A 21,914-nucleotide genomic window follows, 5' to 3' on the forward strand; every position below is an offset into this window, starting at 1 on the left:
AAATTAGAGTTTAATTAACTTCAAATATGTGTTTGTGTATATATATATATATATATATATATATATATATATATATATATATATATATATATATATATATATATATATATATATATATATATATATATATATATATATATACAGTTTAAGTCAGAATTATTATTATCCTGTTTATTTTTTCCCCAATTTCTGTTTAAGGGAGAGAAGATTTTTTTTCAACACATTTCTAAACATAATAGTTTTAATAACTCATCTCTAACAACTGATTTACTTTATCTTTGCTATGATGACAGTAAAATAATATTGAGCTAGATATTTTTCTAGACACTTCCATACAGCTTAAAGTGACATTTAAAGGCTTAACTAGGTTAATTAGGTTAACTGGGCAGGATAGGGTAATTAGGCAAGTTATTGTATTACGATGGTTTGTTCTGTAGACTATTGAAAAAAATAAACTTAAAGGGGCTAATAATTTTGACCCTAAAGTGTTTTTTTTTTTTAAAAAGGGCCTTTTATTCTAGCCGAAATTGCTCTGTTCAACATAATTTGGTAAATATTTAAATAGAAAAAAAAAATTCAAAGGGGGGCGAATAATTCTGACTTCAACTGTATATACCCACCTTATGAAACGTCACATTTTGCAATGGCAGAGGCACTTATTTTTGCCCACTGGATGGTGGAAAAAAGTAAACCAGTAAAAACAGCATAGGTAAAAATCCCTCTCCCAGTCTGTAGTAACATGTAAATGGCGCACAAGTAACAAATCGAATTGCTGAATGGTAAATAACATCCAGTTTGTGAAGGAGAGCTTTTGAAGCTGATCTGTAAATTAAATACCAATAATCCAAAATTGGTAATACTGTTAATTTGACCAAATGCTGCTTTGAAGATAAAAATATCAAGTCTAGAAAGACCCACCACTCACCCACCACTCGAAAGACCCACCACTCACTGACAAAGGTCCAGAATTTGTCCCATACCATGCAAGAGAAAGGAAAAAAAAAACCTTTACATGTTAATTCCTTTATATCGTCTAAAATGTTGGAAGAAAAACATTGCAAAAACAGAATTTACATGAGACCACAGGTCAACATTCCCAAAACATATGAAGAAAAGAACCTGAAGAGACAGTGTTACAGATATGACTGCAGTTTCATTTTATACCTCTTATAAGGAGTTATGTATGCTCTACGTATGACTTTGAAATGGATAAGTTTTTAGACGTTAAGGTTAGATTAGACCACACCTTGACCCAGTTAATCAATAGGTCCAAATCTGTTCCAATATCTGATTCCAGATAAGTTTAGTAGAAAGGGGCTTTTCAGGGTGATCATTAAGTTTGCTATATATTAAAGAAACAGATGGCTGACCACAGGGTGGTGCGATCCAATCCCTCATAGGATGAGAGGAAATAGGAGATGACCAAGGAACACTGTAGGCTTTGAGAGCAGAACATAACTGAAAGAAGACAAAAAATGATGATGCCGGTAAACAAAACTTAGTTCTTAAAAAGGTCCACTTTTTAAGAAAAAAGAACCACCGCTTTTACTAGGCTGGCTATACGGGCCTGTATGTAATAACAAAACTAATATCTAACAGTAATATATATATATATATATATATATATATATATATATATATATATATATATATATATATATATATATATATATATATATATATATATATATATATATATATATATATATATATATATATATATATATCTGTTATATATTAGTTTGGTTATTAGAGTTATGAACGTTATATTAACAGTGACGAAATATAAAAAGGGACGTGCTCAAACTGAAGATGAGTTTACTATAAAATGCAGCAGTTTAAAATACATTTTAATGAATCATAAATAATAGCCATTCTGTTATTATATTTAAGCATTTCATTCTACAAAATGACAAATAATAACTTGCAATGTTGCACAAATATATTGGCATCTTCTTAATTATGCAAACTGAAGCAGTCTAATATTTTATTAGATATCATATTTAATGAAATATAACAACACATAATATATGTATATATTAATATATTATATGTACTGTCATATAATAACATTCAATTATAAACCTGGGTTGACACGGTCATTCAGTGGTTAGCACGATCGCCTCACGGCAAAAAGGTCGCTGATTCAAGTTTTGGCTAGGTCAGTTGGCATTTCCGTGTGGAGTTTGCGTGTTCTCCCTGTGTTCATGTGGGCTTCCTCCGGGTGCTCCGGTTTCCCCCACAGTTCAAAGACATGCGGTTAAGGTGAATTGAATAAACTAAATTGGCCGTAGTGTATGTGTGTGCATAAGTGTGTATGGATGTTTCCTAGTAGGAAGGGAGTCCACTGTGTAAAGCATATGCTGAATAAGTTGGCGGTTCATTCCGCTGTAGTGACCCCTGATGAATAAAGGGACTAAGCTGAAGGAAAATTAATGAATGAATGTATGAACTCACAAAGAAAGTCAATAAGTCTATACTGTCAGTCATAAAAATGCACCATCATCATCACTTCACTTCACTATAAAACACAATCATGAAGCCGCCAAAGTTGCGTGAAGTTTAATTTTGACTTAATTTGTTTAATATCTAAAATATGAACCACGTGGACAATTAGGATAATTGAAAAAAGAGCTGAAAATGTATTTGTTCAACAGTGCAATGCAAACCAATCATTGTTAGTGGATGCTGTTCTGTGTGTGTGTGTGTGCGTGTTTGGATTACTGTAATCTGTGAAGTGGGGATTTTGAAGTGTCGTGCTCCACCAGCGCTGTACAGAATTAATGAGGAGGAGAGCAGCAGCAGAGAGAGACATGTTTAAAGTTTAACTGATCCCTCTGATCCTCACCTTCAGCACTCAGTCTCCTGCTCCCCCTTACTGAGACACTCCAGCACTCTGAGTAAACATCTGTATGTCTGTCTGTCTCTCTGTCTGTCTCTTTGTCCGTCTGTTTATCTGATCTATCTATCTATCCATCTATCTACTATCTGTCTTATAGACCAATTACCAACCTACATCACACATGACGTCACACGGGTCCCCGGTTGCAAAAAAAGACAGGCTGCAATAGTAAACATGTCGTGTTGTGCAGTAGAATGCCAAATTCGAAAAAAAAAAAAAAAAAAGTCCAAAAATAGAAGACTTAACATTTACCGTACACCACACTGCTTTAGTGCTAACTGCAGACGTCTTTGGCTAAAAGGGAGCTGAATGAAGTGACGACCTAATTAAAATTGCTGGACTGCAGTTCTCATGTTATATCAGGTAAGCTAACGCTATGCTGAATCATACACATTACTCATTTTTGATTGCAGAAATGTAGTTACATATGGTTAATTAAACTGCGGATACTGAATCTACTGAATCCACTGAATCACTGTTTATTTGACTGTGAACAATGTTGTACGTTGATGGTCATTGGCTGCTAATATGATTTTGCTATTTAGATTTTGCAAATAATACTTTTATGAATTATTAAGGAGAAAGCAATGTGCGAATATAAAACCAAATGTACTTCTATGTATAAGTTCACATACCCTGCCATACAGGTGCAGTTCTCTGTCAGAATGCAGTAGTTTTGCTTGTTGATGTTTAATTACCCAGGCCTTGTACAGTTCCGTCTTCTTTCCTTGTCTTTGGCTAAGCAGAATCTCTGTTTTTAGCTCTACATAGTGTTGAATCTGGTAATCATGGAGCATTATTTCTTGCACATGACCACACAGACAACATTGTTGGCATCTAAAGACTTGTAGGCCTTTAACTTCTCTCTTGTTAAAACACTTGGAGCTTCAATGAGATTGTATATTTGGGGCTGGATAGTTGGCCATTTCGTCTTATCCAATATACATTAAGAGGGTGCTATCACAAATGGACCTGTCAGATGAACGCCGCTCACTTTAACGGTAATTTTGCCGAATCACTGTGCTTATCATTGGGTGACAAGCTGCTATAATACACTGACAGCATTATGTTAATAATATATATATTATGTAATCAATATATCTTATTTCTAATACAACAACAAACTCTGTACCGCATCAGATATCACTCCCTTGCTGTAAATGCTAGCGCTCCCGGTTTATTTCTGCAACCTCACTGCATGCGCATCCTGAATGTTTACAAACATGCTAATTGGTCTATATGTCTGTCTGTTTATCTATCTATCTATCTATCTATCTATCTATCTATCTATCTATCTATCTATCTATCTATCTATCTGTCTGTCTGTCTGTCTGTCTGTCTGTCTGTCTGTCTGTCTGTCTGTCTGTCTGTCTGTCTGTCTGTCTGTCTGTCTGTCTGTCTGTCTGTCTGTCTGTCTGTCTGTCTATCCATCTATCCAGCATGATCTTACGAGAAAACGTAAGTATTTTACTTTTTGACAGTTTAGTGGCTAATTCGTACGAAGTCGTACGAGTTCAGTTGTACGAAATTGTACGATTTTAAAAAGGAGGCGTGGCACCTAACCCCACCCCTAAACCCAACCATCATTGGCGGATGTGCAAATCGTACTAAAGTGTAATAATTAGATCGTACGAATTAGCCACTAAATCAAAAAGTTACGAATTGCCATGAGATTGTGTTGATCTATCTGTCTGTCTGTCCGTCTGTCTGTCTGTCAGTCCGTCCGTCCGTCCGTCCGTCCATCTGTTCTGTCGATCGTATGTCTGTATGTCTGTCTGTCTCTCTGTCTGTATTTGTTTTATCTGTCCATCCATCCATCCATCCATCCATCCATCCATCCATCCATCCATCCATCCATCCATCCATTCATCTGTCTGTCTGTCTATCTATCCATCTATATAGTATCTGTCTTGTATGTCTGTCTGTTTCTCTATCTATCTATCTATCTATCTATCTATCTATCTATCTATCTATCTATCTATCTATCTATCTATCTATCTATCTATCTATCTATCTATCTATCTATCTATCTATCTATCTATCTATCTATCTATCTATCTGTTTATCCGTCTATCCGTCTATCCGTCTATCTATCTGTCTGTCTGTCTGTCCGTCCGTCCGTCCTTCCGTCTGTCCGTCTGTCCGAGTAACACTGCACTGACCTCTATAGGTTCAAGTGTATTTAAAACAGAAGTCAATGTTCATTAAGGCCATCTCTGTTCAATGTGCTGTAGTCCTGAAATGTCTTTATATTGTGTGTCTGTGTGTGTGTGTGTGTGTGTGTGTGTCTGTGTGTGTGTGTGTGTGTGTGTGTATGTGTGTGTTAGAGTCATCTGCTTATGTTTGTTTCATATTCTCTCTTTTGACCCACCCTGGATGTGCTTTCCCACTTGAGGCAAAGCTCATAAAATCTTTACAGTGCAGGAACAGCTAAACGAATCCTCCTCCTCCTCCTCCTCCTCCTCCTCCTCAACAGTGCGTGGTGTAATTAAATGAGGCAGCAGGTTATTATTATGTTTAACACATCTGAATGCCAACAAGATCACATCATGCCACGAGCAGTTTAATTGGTTTGAAATGAGCATGTATTGTGACCTGAAATCAAGTATATTATTAGTCATCTCTCTCTCTCTCTCTCTCTCTCTCTCTCTCTCCCTCAGATGCAGTAATGGAGCAGCTATTATTTCTTGTAATTTTCTACTTGCTTCCTACTCTCGTCTCGTCCATACATAATTCAACGACCGGAGGTAAACTGTGTGTGTGTGTGTGTGTGTGTGTGTGTGTGTGTGTGTGTGTGTGTGTCTGACCCAAGCATGTTGAATCACAACCAAACATTTAAAGTGGCTAATCTCTTATGCTTTGTGAGATTAAAGGCCGTTCTGTTTAGATGATATAAACTGAGTTGTATGGATTTCAAATGGTGAGTTGCCCTCAGTCCTTGTGGGATCATGTTCGGCTGGAGCTATAGAAGGAAAAATATTGATTGCAATGTCAGTTCTCTCTTTTCATTGTGAAAGCAATGTATATCCTACAGTCTTAGTGAATCAATGCAATTCAGTGTTATGTACAGTATAGTTCATAGGTTTACTTCAATGTTTATACTGTATATATATATATATATATATATATATATATATATATATATATATATATATATATATATATGCTTTAATACTGTTAACTAGTTTTGTCTTTTATGATTTATTATCATTTTTACAACAGTTCTGTCTGGTTCTTGAATATGATTGGCTGATAGCTGGCAATATTCTGCAAATAACAGCACTCGTACCGCCTCTTCACCCTTGTGTATTACTCCGCCCACATACAGCAACAAGCAGAGGACACTCTACATTTTGACAAATATGGCTGCTGTTGGGCAACATAATGTACTTTTGAGGCTTTTTACAGAATGTAGTTGTTTAGACTGCAACTGTGCAGTTTATTTATAAGGGTAGTGCCTATTTTAAAATATTTATAATTTCTGAGAGACAGCGCGTCGGCGGTCATTAGCCTGTCATTGAGTAAAGTCGATGTTGTCCATCCACAAAATGGCGACAGAGACCGCATAATAAGCTCATTAAAAAGAGAAATACAGCATAATTTCTAACTACATCTGATCAAATCCTTATAAAACTATTAAGTGATATTCTAAGTCGATCTCTCTCATTTGTATGTTGTAATGCTGTATTTATACCATATAATTGTCATGTATTGAGTGTGAGATGGGACTCACATATCAGTAATGTATGTATTTTGTGTTGGCCACTCTTTGTATAACCCTGAGTTACTTTTTGGTTGGCCATCTGTTTCTTATGAGTCGCCTGTTTTTTTATTACTGCAGGCTAGTTCAGTAAAAATAATAAGATAGAAGGAATGTCCGTATGTGTTTACCTTTTAGCTTTTTCCTTGCAGTAATATATAAGTATAACCGTAATCAGGTAGTGTTTGCACTGCTTTAGCCTTTTCAGGGTTAATTATTGTGATTTCTTGATTGCAGCAGAGAAATAAATCTCTGTAGACTGATGGCATTTCATGTCGTTCAGCCTTATAATGTTAAAATGTTAGCAAAATTACCTGTTTTGTCATCACTTTAGACATTACGCTAGAGAATCATTCAAATACTAGCTCTAAAGTGACGTTAGTGAAGTGAAAGTAGCAACGGTTTCTGCTGTTCTGACGTCAGCTGCAGATATGAATGAATGGCGGAAGAAAGTAGTTCCTCACAAAAGGATTTTTAGACTCTCGTGTTTGATTTTCTTTTCATATACACGATTATGCAGTCGAACTGTTGTATAAACGCAATATCACATGAGTAGCAGTACGATATGGCTGTAAATCATCACTAAGGCACTCGGCCGGCACGCCTCCCACCAGTGCCGAAATGCAGCCATATCACACTGCTACTTGAGTGATATTGCTCATTTAATCTATCGAATTAATGTATTATCCAATATAAGTGAATATTGAAATAAATATGATAAATGAAACCTTTTTGAATGAAATAGATTGCTTTTATGAAAAACAAAAGACATATTTTAAGGATTTTAACCCCTTTAGTTTGCTATGGAAAACATTTCTTCCATGTTTCAAATAATGGTTTCTTAATTATTAAGTAAAAACATGAATATTCTGCTGTCTAAACATGAATATTAAAATAAATATGAATGAGTTTAACTTTTTTCACACTTTGAATTAAATAGATTAAGGATTCTAACCCTTTAATTTGCAATGGACAACCTTTCTTCCGTGTTTCAAATAATGATTTCTTAAATATTAAATAAAAACATTAATATTATGCTGTCTAAAAATGAATATTAAAATAAATATGAATAAACGAAACCTTTTTGAATGAAATAGATTGCTGTCATGAAAAAACACATATTTTAAGGATTTTAACCCTTTAATTATAGTTTGTTTACACCAGACAACATTTCTTTCATGTTTCAAATAAAGGTTTCTTAATTATTAAGTAAAAACTTTAATATTATGCTGTCTAAAGGTGAATTTTGTGATAAATATTTATAAATGAAACCTTTTTAAATTAAATAGATTGCTTTGATGAAAAACATGTATTTTCAGAATTTTAACCCTTTAATTATAGTTTGTTTGCATAATGTCGTTGCTGTTCGTGTGAAGAAAAACAGTGATGTGTATTACTTTCATATCTTCATGGCTAAGCAGCTGTGTTTTGCATTATTATAGGATTTCATAAGTCAATGATCAGAAACAATATAATCTCAAATACTACCACTCGAAATCTTATACAAATATCTTAGTACATATATATATATATATATATATATAAACTCTTATATCTTTACCAAAACACTCACATCTTTATTATTACATATTTTTAAATTCATTTGGGCTGAAGTGCTCAAAAGAAAACAGGAAATCTGTTAAAACTGACACATTTTACATTCAAAAATAATAATAAAAAATTTAAAGGCTGTTTTTTTGGTTAAAAAATGCTATTTCTGTCCTGAATGTTCTGAGAGTTACTATATTTGTAACTAGTTTAAAAAAGATTTACAAAATGAAATGAGGGTGCAGTAGTAACACATTTTGATCAAATTTATGCTGTTTGCATTACCATTAGAAAATAAATGATCTCTTTCATCACTTTCATCACAATCCTCTTTTTTCTTATAGTCTTGCATTAACACCAAAATGATCACAAAAATAGTCAAACAAAATGTCCATAAGGATGCACAAGGGCTAAAATCCCTTTAAAACAGCATTGCAATACAGCCTTGAGAATAAATCAAATACAAGTTCACCAGAAACATGTCATTTTTCTCTATTGATGTACATTTGTGTATTCTGACTAAGCTGAAAACCTTTCCGCTCTGTGCGTTTGATCCTCCCCCGTCTCTTTCAGGATGTGCAATCATTCGTCCCCCCAGAGACGGAGGGATACGCTACAGAGGACTGACTCAGGAACAGGTAAAAGTCTACAAGCAGCACATTAAACTGGCAGCCATAAACATCAATGCCAGTTCTGAAGGGACTGTGTCCCTCCAGCAACATCTAATTCAATTGACTAAACATCTCTCTTTCTCTGTCTGTAGATCCGCAGTGTGCAGATCTTACCGGTAGACTATGAGATAGAATATATCTGCAGAGGAAGCCGAATTATTGTGGGACCCAAAGTTCGAAAGTGCCTTCCTGATGGCACTTGGACTGATATTAACCAACTCAGCAGATGCTGTAAGTGCTCTGACTGTCCTATTCCATCGATTCATATTGATATTGGTTACACGGCTCTCTGGAATACTGGATTCTGATTGGTCAATAACAGCATTTTGAGGTCAAGTGCTTTCATGTAATGAACTTAACTGCATAATTGACAGATTTCTATTGTCTTGTTTTTCCTATCATGTAATATTATATATTGTGTAATATAATTAAGAGGTAGATTTATTCATTTATTTTGTAAGCTTCCGTGTATTAAACATGAACGTGTATAAGGGTCAAAAGTGAAATGGTTTTCAGACCTCAAAACGATACTATCTTTCTTAATTCTATTTTTTATTTACAAGTCAGAATAATGATATTCATACATTTACATTCATGTTAGAGATTTTTCCCTCCACATTTGCAAAAATAACAATTTGTTGACAAATCAAAAACTTCATTGCTTTATTTTTTTATTTAAGGATCATCGTGCAGGACCAAAATACTAATCAGTTCTCATGGCAAATCCTTTAAATATCATAGAAAATCTAGTCTGATCATGCATTTTTATATATTTTAATACAATCCAAATCAGAAAAATTTGGGACAGTATGGAAAACGCAAATATAAAAAGGAAAGTAGTCATTTCTAAATTTACTATGACATGTATTTCATCGCAGATAATATAGCAAACATTATTAAATGTCTTCCTCATGATTTTTATTGTTTTTTGGACTTGTTGTTACAGTTAACAGTTTGGTCTGGTCTGGTCTGGTCAGGGACTTGACTGGCCTGTCTGCTGTCTTGACCTGTCTCCAATAGAGAATGTGTGGAGCATTTTTTATAATCCTTTATTAAGCAGAAACTTGAATGACAGTATGTACATGACATGCAAACTGCATAGTATAATCTACTGGTTATGTGAACATTCAAAACATTACTCTTATCCCAACCCAAATCAACCACACAAAAGAAAAAATAGTAATAAAAAAAATTTATTAATAAAAATAAATAAATAAAATAAAAATGATACTAAATATTAAGAGAAGAAAAAAACTACAACGAAGGCAAGGTCTCGACAAAATAAGCACAAAATGCGACAAAGAAGACCCCGTACTGTTGCCCACCTTAAGACTTGTTTCCAGAAAGAATGGGACAAAATTACACCTGAAACACTTCATCACTTGGTGTCTTCAGTATCTAAATGTTTTTTAAGTGCTGTGAAAAGGAATGACAACATTATAAAGTCGTAAATGCTTTTACTGTCCCCAAAATATGCTGCAAGAACCAAAATTAGAATATGTTTATTTTGGGGGGGAAAGCCCCTATAAAATCACGAGCAACACTTTAGATAATGTTTGTTGTACTGTCTGCAATGAAATACAAGTCAAAGTAAATTTAGAAATCACTACTTTCTTTTTGATTAGCGTTTTCCATACTGTCCCAACTTTTTCTGATTTGGGGTTGTAAATACGGGTCAGAATAAGTTATATATGTTGTTTAATACAGTTATGTAAACAACCAAAACATTACTCTTTATCCCAACCCAAATCGACAAAAAAAAAATAATAAAAAATAAAAAATAAAAATAAATTAATTAATAAAAATAAATAAATATAAAATAAAAATTATGTTAAAAGTGGTGAATTAAAGTAAAGTGTCTTTACTGTTTTAAGTTTTTTTGAAATGTGTTACAAGAACCAAAATTGAAATATGTTTATTTTGGAACACTCTAAAATCATGAGGAACGCAATAGATAATGTTTGTTGTATTGTCTGCATTAAAATACAAGTCAAAGTAAATTTAGAAATCACTACTTTCTTTTTTTATTAGCTTTTTCCATACTGTCCCAACTTTTTCTGATTTGGGGTTGTAAATCCGGGTCAGAATAAGTTGTATATCATGTCAAGTCGAGCTTTATAGTCATTCCGCTACATGTTTGTACAGAGGAACGAAATGTTGTGTCTCGCAGGACAACATTGCTACATAAGTTGATCATACAGTTTTTCCCAATTGTTTACACACATTTTCTGAAAGCATGTCTCATATTGTCAGAACTTTACACACAAATCACAAAACACACACACATTGGACAAAACCCTTCAATTCTCTTGCATAATGAAACTTTACATTCTAAACAATGTGATTTCTTCTCAAAGGGAAGTTTCATAAACTAATTTCGAGAAGAGCATGTGATATGATTGAGCTCGTCTGGCCACTCATCTGTAATCAGTAATAATCCAATCAGAGTGATCCTAGTTTACTATAAATGGATCATTTTCTCCCTACTATTCTATCTTCGTTTGGAAGAATCCCCCCTTCCACCCCATCTCCTCCTTTTCCTCCCTTTTTTAAAGGGGGAGCTCTCGAGACCTACCTGATCTCGGATCTCCTGATATGCTCATCGACCGGGCGGGAGCCCTGGGCTCAAATATCTCAGAGCTCAGGGTTCTCTCCCGGGACAGCATGCCAAACCTGCTTTATGCGGCAAGCATATCTAAGTGGGAACTCTTGAAATGGTATTTTGTTTTCAAGTGACACACACAACCATCACATGAATAGACATTTATAAGAACCAGTTGAGCACTGACATGCTTAATGTAAAACACTATGACCACATCTTCTCCATTCATCATAATGACTTACTGTAAGCCTTTTTTGTTCAGTGTTCCACTTACAACAGACAGTATGACCTACAGAAGTGCTTTGTAAAATATTACAGAATATTGTTTTTATACAAAACACACAAATACACGGTACCAAATATATTTTACTGTATTTTCCCACAAAGACAGTGTACACAGTGTTTATCCCAACCAGCACAAAGTTACACATAACGTTGTCTACATATGCCATCAACAGAAGTATTTACAGAATACAGTAACAGTTAAACAAAAAAAAAGTGTGGGTTTCGGTCATAGACTTTCCATCCGCAGGCAGAAAATAATTCCTCAATAGGATTGAGGAATGGAGACTATGGAGGGAGATAAACAACGTGGGTGGGCAGTGAACCAGTTATGAACTAGATGAGCTCTGATTTCTAAATTGCAATTATGTGTGACAGGTGTTTACCCATGTGATGAGTTAATATGCAAAGTAGGACAACTGACTTTACAATTTTGAATGACAGTGTGTGCGTTGTGAAAACAAGAGATTTTCTGCATGAAGATTGTGCCCAATGCAGAGAATTGTGTGTAGTGTTTTGAAAAAAGGTGTGTTTTAAACCTGCAATTTGAGTGTAAAGCAGGAATTGTGCTTGTAGTTCAGCAGAATTGGTTCAGGGGGTTGGTGCATCAGTTACATGTTGTAGTCATTGTGCCTGAAATACAAATAATTGTGTATAAACAACTAAGAAAAACTGTAAATAAAGACACAACATTTGACATTCAGACATTTAAAAAAAAGCTAAAAATCCAATGCATAACTAACATTTACGATAAGGTATGTTGTTTCTTATTTTTTTTAACCACAAACTGGTTCTATAGCAGATGTTTATGTTACCAAAATGGTAACATATACTATAGGATATGTTGTTTCTTATGTTTTTTACACAAACTGGTAACAATAAATGAATGGCACATAATGAAACATTGTGAAATTCTATTTTCAAAAAAGGATATTTTAAACATTAGACACTTTACTTGAGTTTAATGAGCTTTCTATGCCCATGAAATAACATTTGTAAATGTAATTTATTGCACAAATTGGACCAAAATGGGACATCCCATGTCTGATGCACAGTTTTATAGAATTTTATTCTATTCTATTCTATTCTATTCTGTTCTACATTCTAAAAATGCAGGGTTCCACACAGTTCAAATTGATTCGTTTTTCTCAATTGCTAAAATACTAAACCCATTGGCTGAACTAAGTTCTCAGTTGCCAGACCTCATTTAGCTAATTGTGCAGTCTGTTGTCAATACCTTAAACCATTTCACATGGTAAAACACACTGTGCAGATCCTACTTAGACTTTTCAGTAAAACTCCAAACACATTCTCATTCTCAAAACACACTCTGCACTCTAATACTCACGTCATCGATGCTGGTAAACACAAGTAGCAACAATCAAATACAAATAGAGAAAAGATGTCATTGATTAAACACAACCACTCAAAATTGATGTCACGTTTTTCAAATGATGTGACAAAACCGATATAAGCAAACAGGTTGTTGAAGGTGGGAAAGAGAGTGTCTAAGCATGGTTAGAAGAAACAGTTTGATAGGACGAGTGCAGTGGGCAGTTTATAAACTGTACCTCCTTCCATACTCGCCTTTTTTACTGGCAAGTTTGGCAAGTTTATTTATATAGCACATTTCATACACACTGGCAATTCAAAGTGCTTTACATAAACAGGAATAAAAGAAACAAGTATAAGAGAAATAAAAAAACAAATGTTATAAAAGAATTAAAAAGAAGAGAAAAACATAGTAGTTCGATCTGTCGGACGTAGCACAGTGCTCATTCAGTAAAGGCACAGCTAAACAGATGTGTTTTCAGTCTTGATTTGAACGTGCCTAATGTTGGAGCACATCTGATCATTTCTGGAAGCTGATTCCAGCAGCGAGGGGCGTAGTAGCTGAAAGCCGATTCACCCTGCTTTGACTGAACTCTTGGGATTTCTAATCTATTTGATCCTAAAGATCTGAGTGATCTGTTAGGTTTGTATTCAGTGAGCATATCTGTAATGTATTGAGGTCCTAGGCCATTTAGTGATTTATAGACCAGTAATAATACTTTAAAATCTATTCTGAATGTAACTGGGAGCCAGTGTAAAGACCTGAGGACGGATGTGATGTGCTCTGATTTCCTGGTTCTGGTCAGAATTCTGGCCGCAGCGTTCTGGATGAGCTGCAACTGTCTGACTGTCTTTTTGGGAAGGCCAGTGAGGAGGCCATTACAGTAATCCACCCTGCTGCTGATAAAAGCATGAACAAGTTTCTCTAAGTCTTCACAGGAAACAAAGCATCTAATTCTTGCAATGTTTTTGAGATGATAGTATGCTGATTTACTAACTGTTTTGATATGACTATTAAAACTCAGATCTGACTCCAGAGTCACACCGAGATTTTTGACCTTATTTTTTGTTGTTTGACCCTTAGAGCCAAGGTACGCATTCACCTTGAGAACCTCATCTCTGTTCCTAAACGCAATCACTTCAGTTTTCTCTTTGTTTAACTGAAGAACGTTTTGGCACATCCAATTGTTAATTTCATCAATGCATTGGCAGAGGGTGTCAATGGGGCTGTAGTCATTAGGCATTAAGGCTAGGTAGATCTGAGTGTCATCAGCATAGCTGTGGTAGGAGATTTGGTTCTTTCTCATTATTTGGCTCAGAGGGAGCATATAAAGGTTGAACAGGAGTGGTGCCAGAATCGAGCCTTGTGGGACTCCACATGTCATGGGTGTCCACCTCGACCTATGGTCACCTATACTGACATAGTAACCTCTTCCTTCAAGGTAAGATCTGAACCATTTGAGGACCGTCCCAGACAGCCCAACCCAGTTTTCCAGCCTATCCAGAAGTATGCTGTGATCGACAGTGTCAAATGCGGCACTGAGATCGAGCAGTACCAGCACTGTTAGTTTGCCTGAATCTGTATTTAGGCGGATGTCATTGATTATCTTTATAAGGGCGCACTCTGTACTGTGATGTGGTCTGAAACCAGATTGATAATTGTCTAAACACCCCTTGAAGTTTAAGAACTTGTTAACCTGGTTAAAAACAACTTTTTCAATGATTTTGCCAATGAAAGGGAGATTTGAGATGGGCCTGTAATTGCTCAATATGGTGTTATCCAGGTTGCTCTTCTTCAAGAGGGGTTTAACAACTGCAGTTTTAAGTGAGTTTGGAAAAATCCCTGAGAGAAGTGAAGCATTTACCACTTTTAGAAGATCCATTTCTAAACAGGTAAACACCGTTTTAAAGAATGATGTGGGGAGCGTGTCAAGACTGCAGGTTGATGTTTTCATAACTTGCACGATCTCTTCTAAGATTTTGCCATTAATTGCCATGAAATCGGACATAATGTCTGATTTCTTAAGTTGTGGTTGAGTTAATCTGACTTCGACACAATTTGGCTGATTGGATGAGCTGATTGCCTTTCTGATATTATTGATCTTGTCAGTAAAGAAATGAGCAAACTCATTACATTTGCTTTCAGAGAGTAGCTCACTGGAAATCCGACTGGGGGGGTTGTGAGTTTCTCTATCGTTGCAAAGAGTTTATGAGCATTGTTTACGTTGCTGTTTATAAGGCTTGAGAAGAAAGTCTGCCTAGCAGTTTTTAGTTCCATATTAAAAGCACGAAGACTGTCTTTATAGATATTATAATGGACTACTAGTTTCGTCTTTCTCCACATACGCTCAGCTTTTCTGCACTGTCTTTTCATTATTTTAATTCTTGGGGACCTAGACCAAGATCCCCTTTGCCTGCTAGTTATATTCTTGGCTTTAACAGGAGCAATGTCATCTATGACATTCTTAACTTTAGAATTAAACAAATCAAGGAGAGAATCAACAGAGTCTGCAGATATACTTGGTGCTAGCGATATGGCCTTCATAAACTGCTCATTAGTGTTCTCATTAGTGTTACTGTACCTGTATTTAGTAAATACTTCTGTTGATGGCATATGTTGGAATGAACACTGTGTACACTGTTTTTGTGGGAAAAATACAGTAAAATATATTTGGTACCGTGTATTTGTGTGTTGTGTATAAAACAATATTCTGTAATATTTTACAAAGCACTTCTGTAGGCCTATGGACTGTCTGTTGTAAGTGGAACACTGAACAAAAAGGCTTACAGTAAGTCATTATGATGAATGGAGAAGAAGTGGTCATAGTGTTTTACATTAAGCATGTCAGTGCTCAATATAAATGTGTATTCATGTTATGGTTTGTGTGTCATTTGAAAACAAAATACCATTTTGAGAAGAAATCACATTGTTTAGAATGTAGTTTCATTTTGCAAGAGAATTGAAGGGTTTCGTCCAGTGTGTGTGTGTTTTAATTTTTGTGTAGAGTTCAGACAATATGAGACATGCTTTCAGAAAATGTGTGTAAACAATTGGGAAAAACTGTAAAGGGGCTAGTAATTTTGACTTTAAAATCTTTTTTTTTTTTAATTAAAACTGCTTTTATTCTAGCCAAAATAAAACAAATAAGACTTTCTCCAGAAGAAAAAATATTGTCAGACATACAGTGAAAATTTCTTTGCTCTGTTACAGTTTTTTCCAACAGCTTACACACAAAATCTTTTCATGTCACACAATTTCTGAAATTTCTGAAACATCTCCCTTAAAATGCAAACCTACACTCCAAATCTCCAAAACCAGAAGAAAAACAAAAGAGGTACATCTGAGGAGTCAAACAAGAGCAGTAGATACTAGATTTTATAAACCAGTCATCATAAATGGACAAATAGTAGAGCAGCTCTGAAATTTTAAGTATTTAGGCACAATTGCTGACAATAAATTGAATTTTAATAGTAATTTAGAGGCTTTTTATAAGAAGACAAGTCAGCGCCTCAGTCTCCTCGAAAGTTCAGAAGTTTTAGATTAGATTAGATTAGATTAGATTTAACGTTATTGTCATTACACATGTACAAGGCAACGAAATGCAGTTTAGGTCTAACCAGCAGTTCAATAGCAGCAAGTGCAGGGTACAGGTATAAGTTATAAAGTGCAGTTATAGAAAAACTATGGTGATATTTACAGATGGATGTACTATGAACATTATATACAGATTGTATTAGCTATGAACAGATTTACAATAAATGAATATATGTACAGGATGCTATTAATAGCAGAAGTGTGCAGACAGATAAACATAATTACAAGTGTCCATGTGCTGTGGGTATGTACAGTTCAAATAAATGAATCAGTGCAATGAATATGTGCAAATTTTTAATGTTAGCACACAGACTTCTATTTGACTTCTTTATGGAAAAAACTGCAGTTGCGATTTTTAAAGATAGTAGGGGAGCGCGGGGCACAAAGTAACCTGGGGTTAAATGTAACATGGGGTTTTAAGGTATTTGCTCAGGGTTAACCATGGCATGCTTCCAAGGTTTTCACTACAGTGTCGGCAGACGTCTTCCTGCCAATTATTGAAAAAGTTCTGCGAAATTTGGATGAGAAACACAGAAGAAACCATTTTTGCAGCATAAAACTATTTTTTTTTTCATTATAGTCAATATTTTTATTTTAAAAAAATCTGTGAAAGTATGAATGTAAAATCTTATATTGTGACCACCGTCTTCTAGGCTAAAAGATGAAACCATTTTGAAAGATGTAAAAAACACACAGTGACTGCTAGCCAGGAAACATGACACAGCGGGGTTAGTTGTAACAGGGTGTTACAATTAAGCCGCACACTGTTGCACACTAGTTAAACCAACAAAATAATTTTTCGAATTTTTACATTTTCAATTGTTTTTTTTTTTTTATGTTAAAAACTTTTTAAATAAAAATGTTTTTTAATAGAAAACAATGTTTTAATAGAAATAAAATTATTTTATTGCTAATAATGCAAATAAATGCATTGTATAATAATGGATAATAATGCAAATAGATTCAAATGTGTTTATCCAATAAACAAATAAATACATAAACATACTGTTCTCTGTAGAATAAAAAAGAAATGAGCCAATTACTGAGGAAATATAGCTACTATTTAAAGTAAACTGGATTTAAATTAACTGTGAAATCTGTCTTTGTATGCATATGTTGAAACTAACCCCCTGCCTGTTACAACTTGCCCTACAGGTGGGGTAAATATTAACATTTTTACCCCTGGCACTTTTGGAAATACTGCACAGAAACCATAGGTCCGGCAATCATAATTCCAGTGCTCATTTGTTGGAGAGGCTTGTGTGTTATTGGTAAAAAAAATATGGTTTATCTAACCCCATTATTTTCTTCATTATTTGGCCAAAACCAAAAAGTGTTACTTTGTGCCCCGCTCTCTTCTACACATCCTCTTCACTCAGCATTTGAATTGTTATCATCAGGACGCAGGTTTAAAATTCCTAAAGCCGTAAAAAAATGCTTATAAAAAGTCATTTATCCCAATTGCTGTTGTTGTCTTAAATCGGATCAAGATTTGAAGTTAATGTGGTGGTTGTCAAGAATGATCTGCAGTAATATATATGGGGCTAATTTGGTTTTTAAATTTTTAACTTATGTTGTTGTCTTGATGAGTGTTGTTATTGTGTGATTGTTGTATGTATGCAATTGTTGACTTAAATCCAGTGTTAAAGAATTTTAAATTAAAAAATGTCCTTACTGTGCCAAGCAGAACGGACAATAAAGTTTAAACTAAACTAACTAAACTCAATTATTTTTACAAATTTAAGTGGATTGAACATAAAAGAAATAGGTTTTCCAAATAAAAACCTTAAGAATTGTGTTATGTCTACTCATTTTAAATAAGTAGTTTAATCAAGCAACAAAAGCCATTTTTTTAAATGTATCCTATTGGTAAACAATAGTGTGGTGTTGTGATAGTAGTATTACACTTTAAGGCTGTGTAATTTCAGGTTTAGATAAAGGTGCTAATGTGCTAAGGATGTTTGCTTACAGTGTCGCTAAACTTTTCAGTGATGGTGTGCCCACGCTCCTGGATGTCTCTGGAGAACGGGAGGGTGTCGCTGCAGCCGCCTGGACCACCAGTAGAGGGCACAGTCCTTCATTACAGCTGCCATGCTGGATTCCTACTGGAGGGTTTCAATATCTCACACTGTACCAAGCTGGGCAAATGGGACTCACCGAAACCGCTCTGTGTCTGTGAGTATGTTTATCTATCAGTCAGACCAACACAAATATGTGTGGTTCTATCATTTGAATAACTTTTAATTGCACCTCTTGTTTTTTCTGTTTGTGACTATTTATTTTTTGTCCATCATCAGATGACAGCAACTACACAGGTAAGACATCAACACAAAACATCCCAAAGAGCTTGGTTTCTTATGTCAAAAGACACATTTACAAAGATTTATTATCATTATTGATATTTTACAGTATTTGATAATCAATTTTTGTTTCACAAGCCTCTTTGTGGGTTTGGTTAAATGTTAATAGAAAAAATGTCTATAAACTCTTAAGGCCCAAGCTGTTTTTTTTACATGCATTTTTTATTTCTCTTTGCTATATGGGCTTATTGGAACCTAATTAGAATAAAACCTAAGGATCGTCTTTTGATACAATGTACTTTTGGAAAAAAAGGATGTCCAAGTATGTGGACTCGTGGTCCGAATTTCCATAAAACACAATAAAGTCACCTTGGTGTAATAGAATAAAAAACTCTTTATTTCTGCCTTGAACACAGCAGTTTTTATCCTGACTGTTTTTCAATGCATTAATAACACATACACACATATTTTTTGAACATGTTTGAACTATCAGAGAGTAAAAAAAAGTTTTGGACAGTTAAAATAGTGTTTGGGACATTTTATACACTCTCAAAAATAAAGGTAAGCAACCTGTCACTGGGGTGGTACCTTTTCATAAGGTACACATTTGTACCTACATAAATGGTCCATATTGGTACCTCAAAAGTATATATTATTACCTAAAAAATTTAAGAGGAACATATTTGTACTTTTAATGTACTAATATGTACCCTTGAGGTATTAATATGGACCTTGTAGGTACAAATTTGTATCTTTTGAAAAGGTACCACCCCAGTGACAGCTTTTGTACCTTATATTTCTGAGAGTGTATGCTGCAAAACAGTTGCAGGATGACACTGTATGTCTGTAACAAAATATAAAACACAAGACATAAGAGCTAAAATGTGCTGTCCACGTTTGTGGCCACTAAGCGCTAGGAGGTTAAAAGCAATAGTTGCAGACCACAATTCCCATCGAGTAGAAATAAAAATTGTAACGCTTTATTCAACCACAAGAGGGCTGTATTTTACCATCAATCAAATGAAATACACTCTCAACGCAACAAATACTGTAATCTCAATCTCTCTCTCTCTCTCTCTCTCTCTCTCTCTCTCTCTCTCTCTCTCTCTCTCTCTCTCTCTCTCTCTCTCTCTCTCTCTCTCTCTCTCTCTCTCTCTCTCTCTCTCTCTCTCTCTCTCTCTCTCTCTCTCTCTCTCTCTCTCTCTATACAGTCAGACAGTCAGTGTGCGAATTATACATTGACCTTGTCTGTAGTAGTTTGGTAATACATGCTTCAGTGAATCAAATTTATGTATGTATTTAAATTACATCAACGTTTTTAATAAAATGTATACATTTTCAGTGTTTTGAGGAATATTTAGTGATCGTTTTAGATGTTATTGTAGGTTAAACTATACAAATTATGTGTCTATTTTTCTTTTTTAAGGCTACATGCAGATATAAACACCTATTTTACTAGAATCGTGTTTTGTGAATACTTAGCTGTCTATCGGTGCTCTTGAACTGCCAGTTTCAGACTGTTGAATGGTATTTTTCATTGATTGGCTAAATTGGGATCAAATGTATATTTATAGTATACATTTTTAATTATTAATATTTAAGATATAGATCAGAGATCAAAGAAAGCTATTTCTTACTATTAAAGGGCTGACCCCCCATACATCTTATTTTGATTTCATTCAGGGGGATCAGGCTTTAATTAGGGGGTCAATTCCCCCCAACGCCCCCGTAATTCACATCCTCTGTATACAGTCAAGCCCAAAATTAATCTAACCTGTTATTTATTATAATTTTAACTCAAATTCTTACCTAAAGTTACTTAGAGAAATATTTTTACTTTAAGAAATATATATTTTCACCATAATGATGCCTTTTGTACATTGTCATATTTAATTTTGAGAGAATCTTTTTATCTTTTTGTCATTTCTGAAAATCGTTTTAAAAAAACTATCTAACTTTATGTCAGAGTTTGCCAGGGGTATGAATAATAACTTTGAGCTTGACTGTATATCTGTTTCTCTCCCCTTCATATTTATTTCTTTACTCCTCTTTCTTTATTAAATATTAAACTGCAGTGTAATGTGGATGCACTCTATAATCCATATTGTTTAATTAAAATGTGTATGAATCTGTATACTGAAAATGAACTTGTCAGCATTTATTTGTAATAGCTTTTTTATTATTATTGTAATTCATTTTTTAAAAATCATTGTAGTTATACTATTTAAATTAGTTACAGTGTGATTAAAGGGGTAGTTTACCAAAAAAATAAAATTTCCTCACATTTACTTACACTCATATAATAATACTACTACTACTACTACTACTACTACTAATAATAATAATAATAATAATAATAATAATAATAATAATAATAATAATAATAATAATAATAATAATAATAATAATAATAATAATAAAATAAGTCTTTATTTGAGGGCTTTTTGGTTGGTCTCAAATCTGTGAAAATCAAGTTGTCATATTGTTCTGTGAAAAACTGTACATTTTAGATCTGAACATGTACAGATTACTTTAGAAAACATTTTCTATAGAATTGTTATTAAAATATGGTCTTAAAATATTCTGCATGCATGACAAACATTCTATTTCGATTTAATCAAAATTCAAGCATTATAAAAACAAAAAATGTTATGTCAAATGTTAAAATCCTGGTGCTGGTAAACAGGCTAAAGTAATTTAGGATGTTTTCACATATTGGTAGATCACAGTTTGTTGTTCGATTTGGTTCAGATCAATGAAGAAAACAATATATTAGGGGTGTGTTCACGCTTTGCATGTTTGATTTTGATTAAGCTGAACTCTGGTGTGATTATTCTCCCTACTTCTGCAACGTTGGGTCACATACCCCTCCAAAATGATCTCTGCTGTGGTTTGACTGAAATATCAACATGACATCGGACA

At 34.3% G+C, this 21,914-nt stretch overlaps 1 protein-coding gene across 1 annotated transcript in view; it reads left to right on the plus strand.

The window, feature by feature from the left end:
* Positions 1 to 5,570: 5,570 nt before the first annotated feature.
* The window catches only part of gabbr1a (gamma-aminobutyric acid (GABA) B receptor, 1a), a 97,610-nt gene continuing 81,266 nt past the window's right edge, over positions 5,571 to 21,914 (plus strand). The window contains exons 1-6 of the mRNA XM_056474102.1: positions 5,571 to 5,649; positions 8,784 to 8,848; positions 8,974 to 9,112; positions 18,682 to 18,867; positions 18,990 to 19,007; positions 19,131 to 19,141. Coding sequence (XP_056330077.1) covers positions 5,571 to 5,649; positions 8,784 to 8,848; positions 8,974 to 9,112; positions 18,682 to 18,867; positions 18,990 to 19,007; positions 19,131 to 19,141 — 498 coding nt within the window. The remainder of the gene's footprint in view (positions 5,650 to 8,783; positions 8,849 to 8,973; positions 9,113 to 18,681; positions 18,868 to 18,989; positions 19,008 to 19,130; positions 19,142 to 21,914) is intronic.

This window comes from Danio aesculapii, chromosome 15 (genome assembly GCF_903798145.1).
Source record: "Danio aesculapii chromosome 15, fDanAes4.1, whole genome shotgun sequence".
NCBI classification, from domain to species: Eukaryota; Metazoa; Chordata; class Actinopteri; order Cypriniformes; family Danionidae; genus Danio; species Danio aesculapii.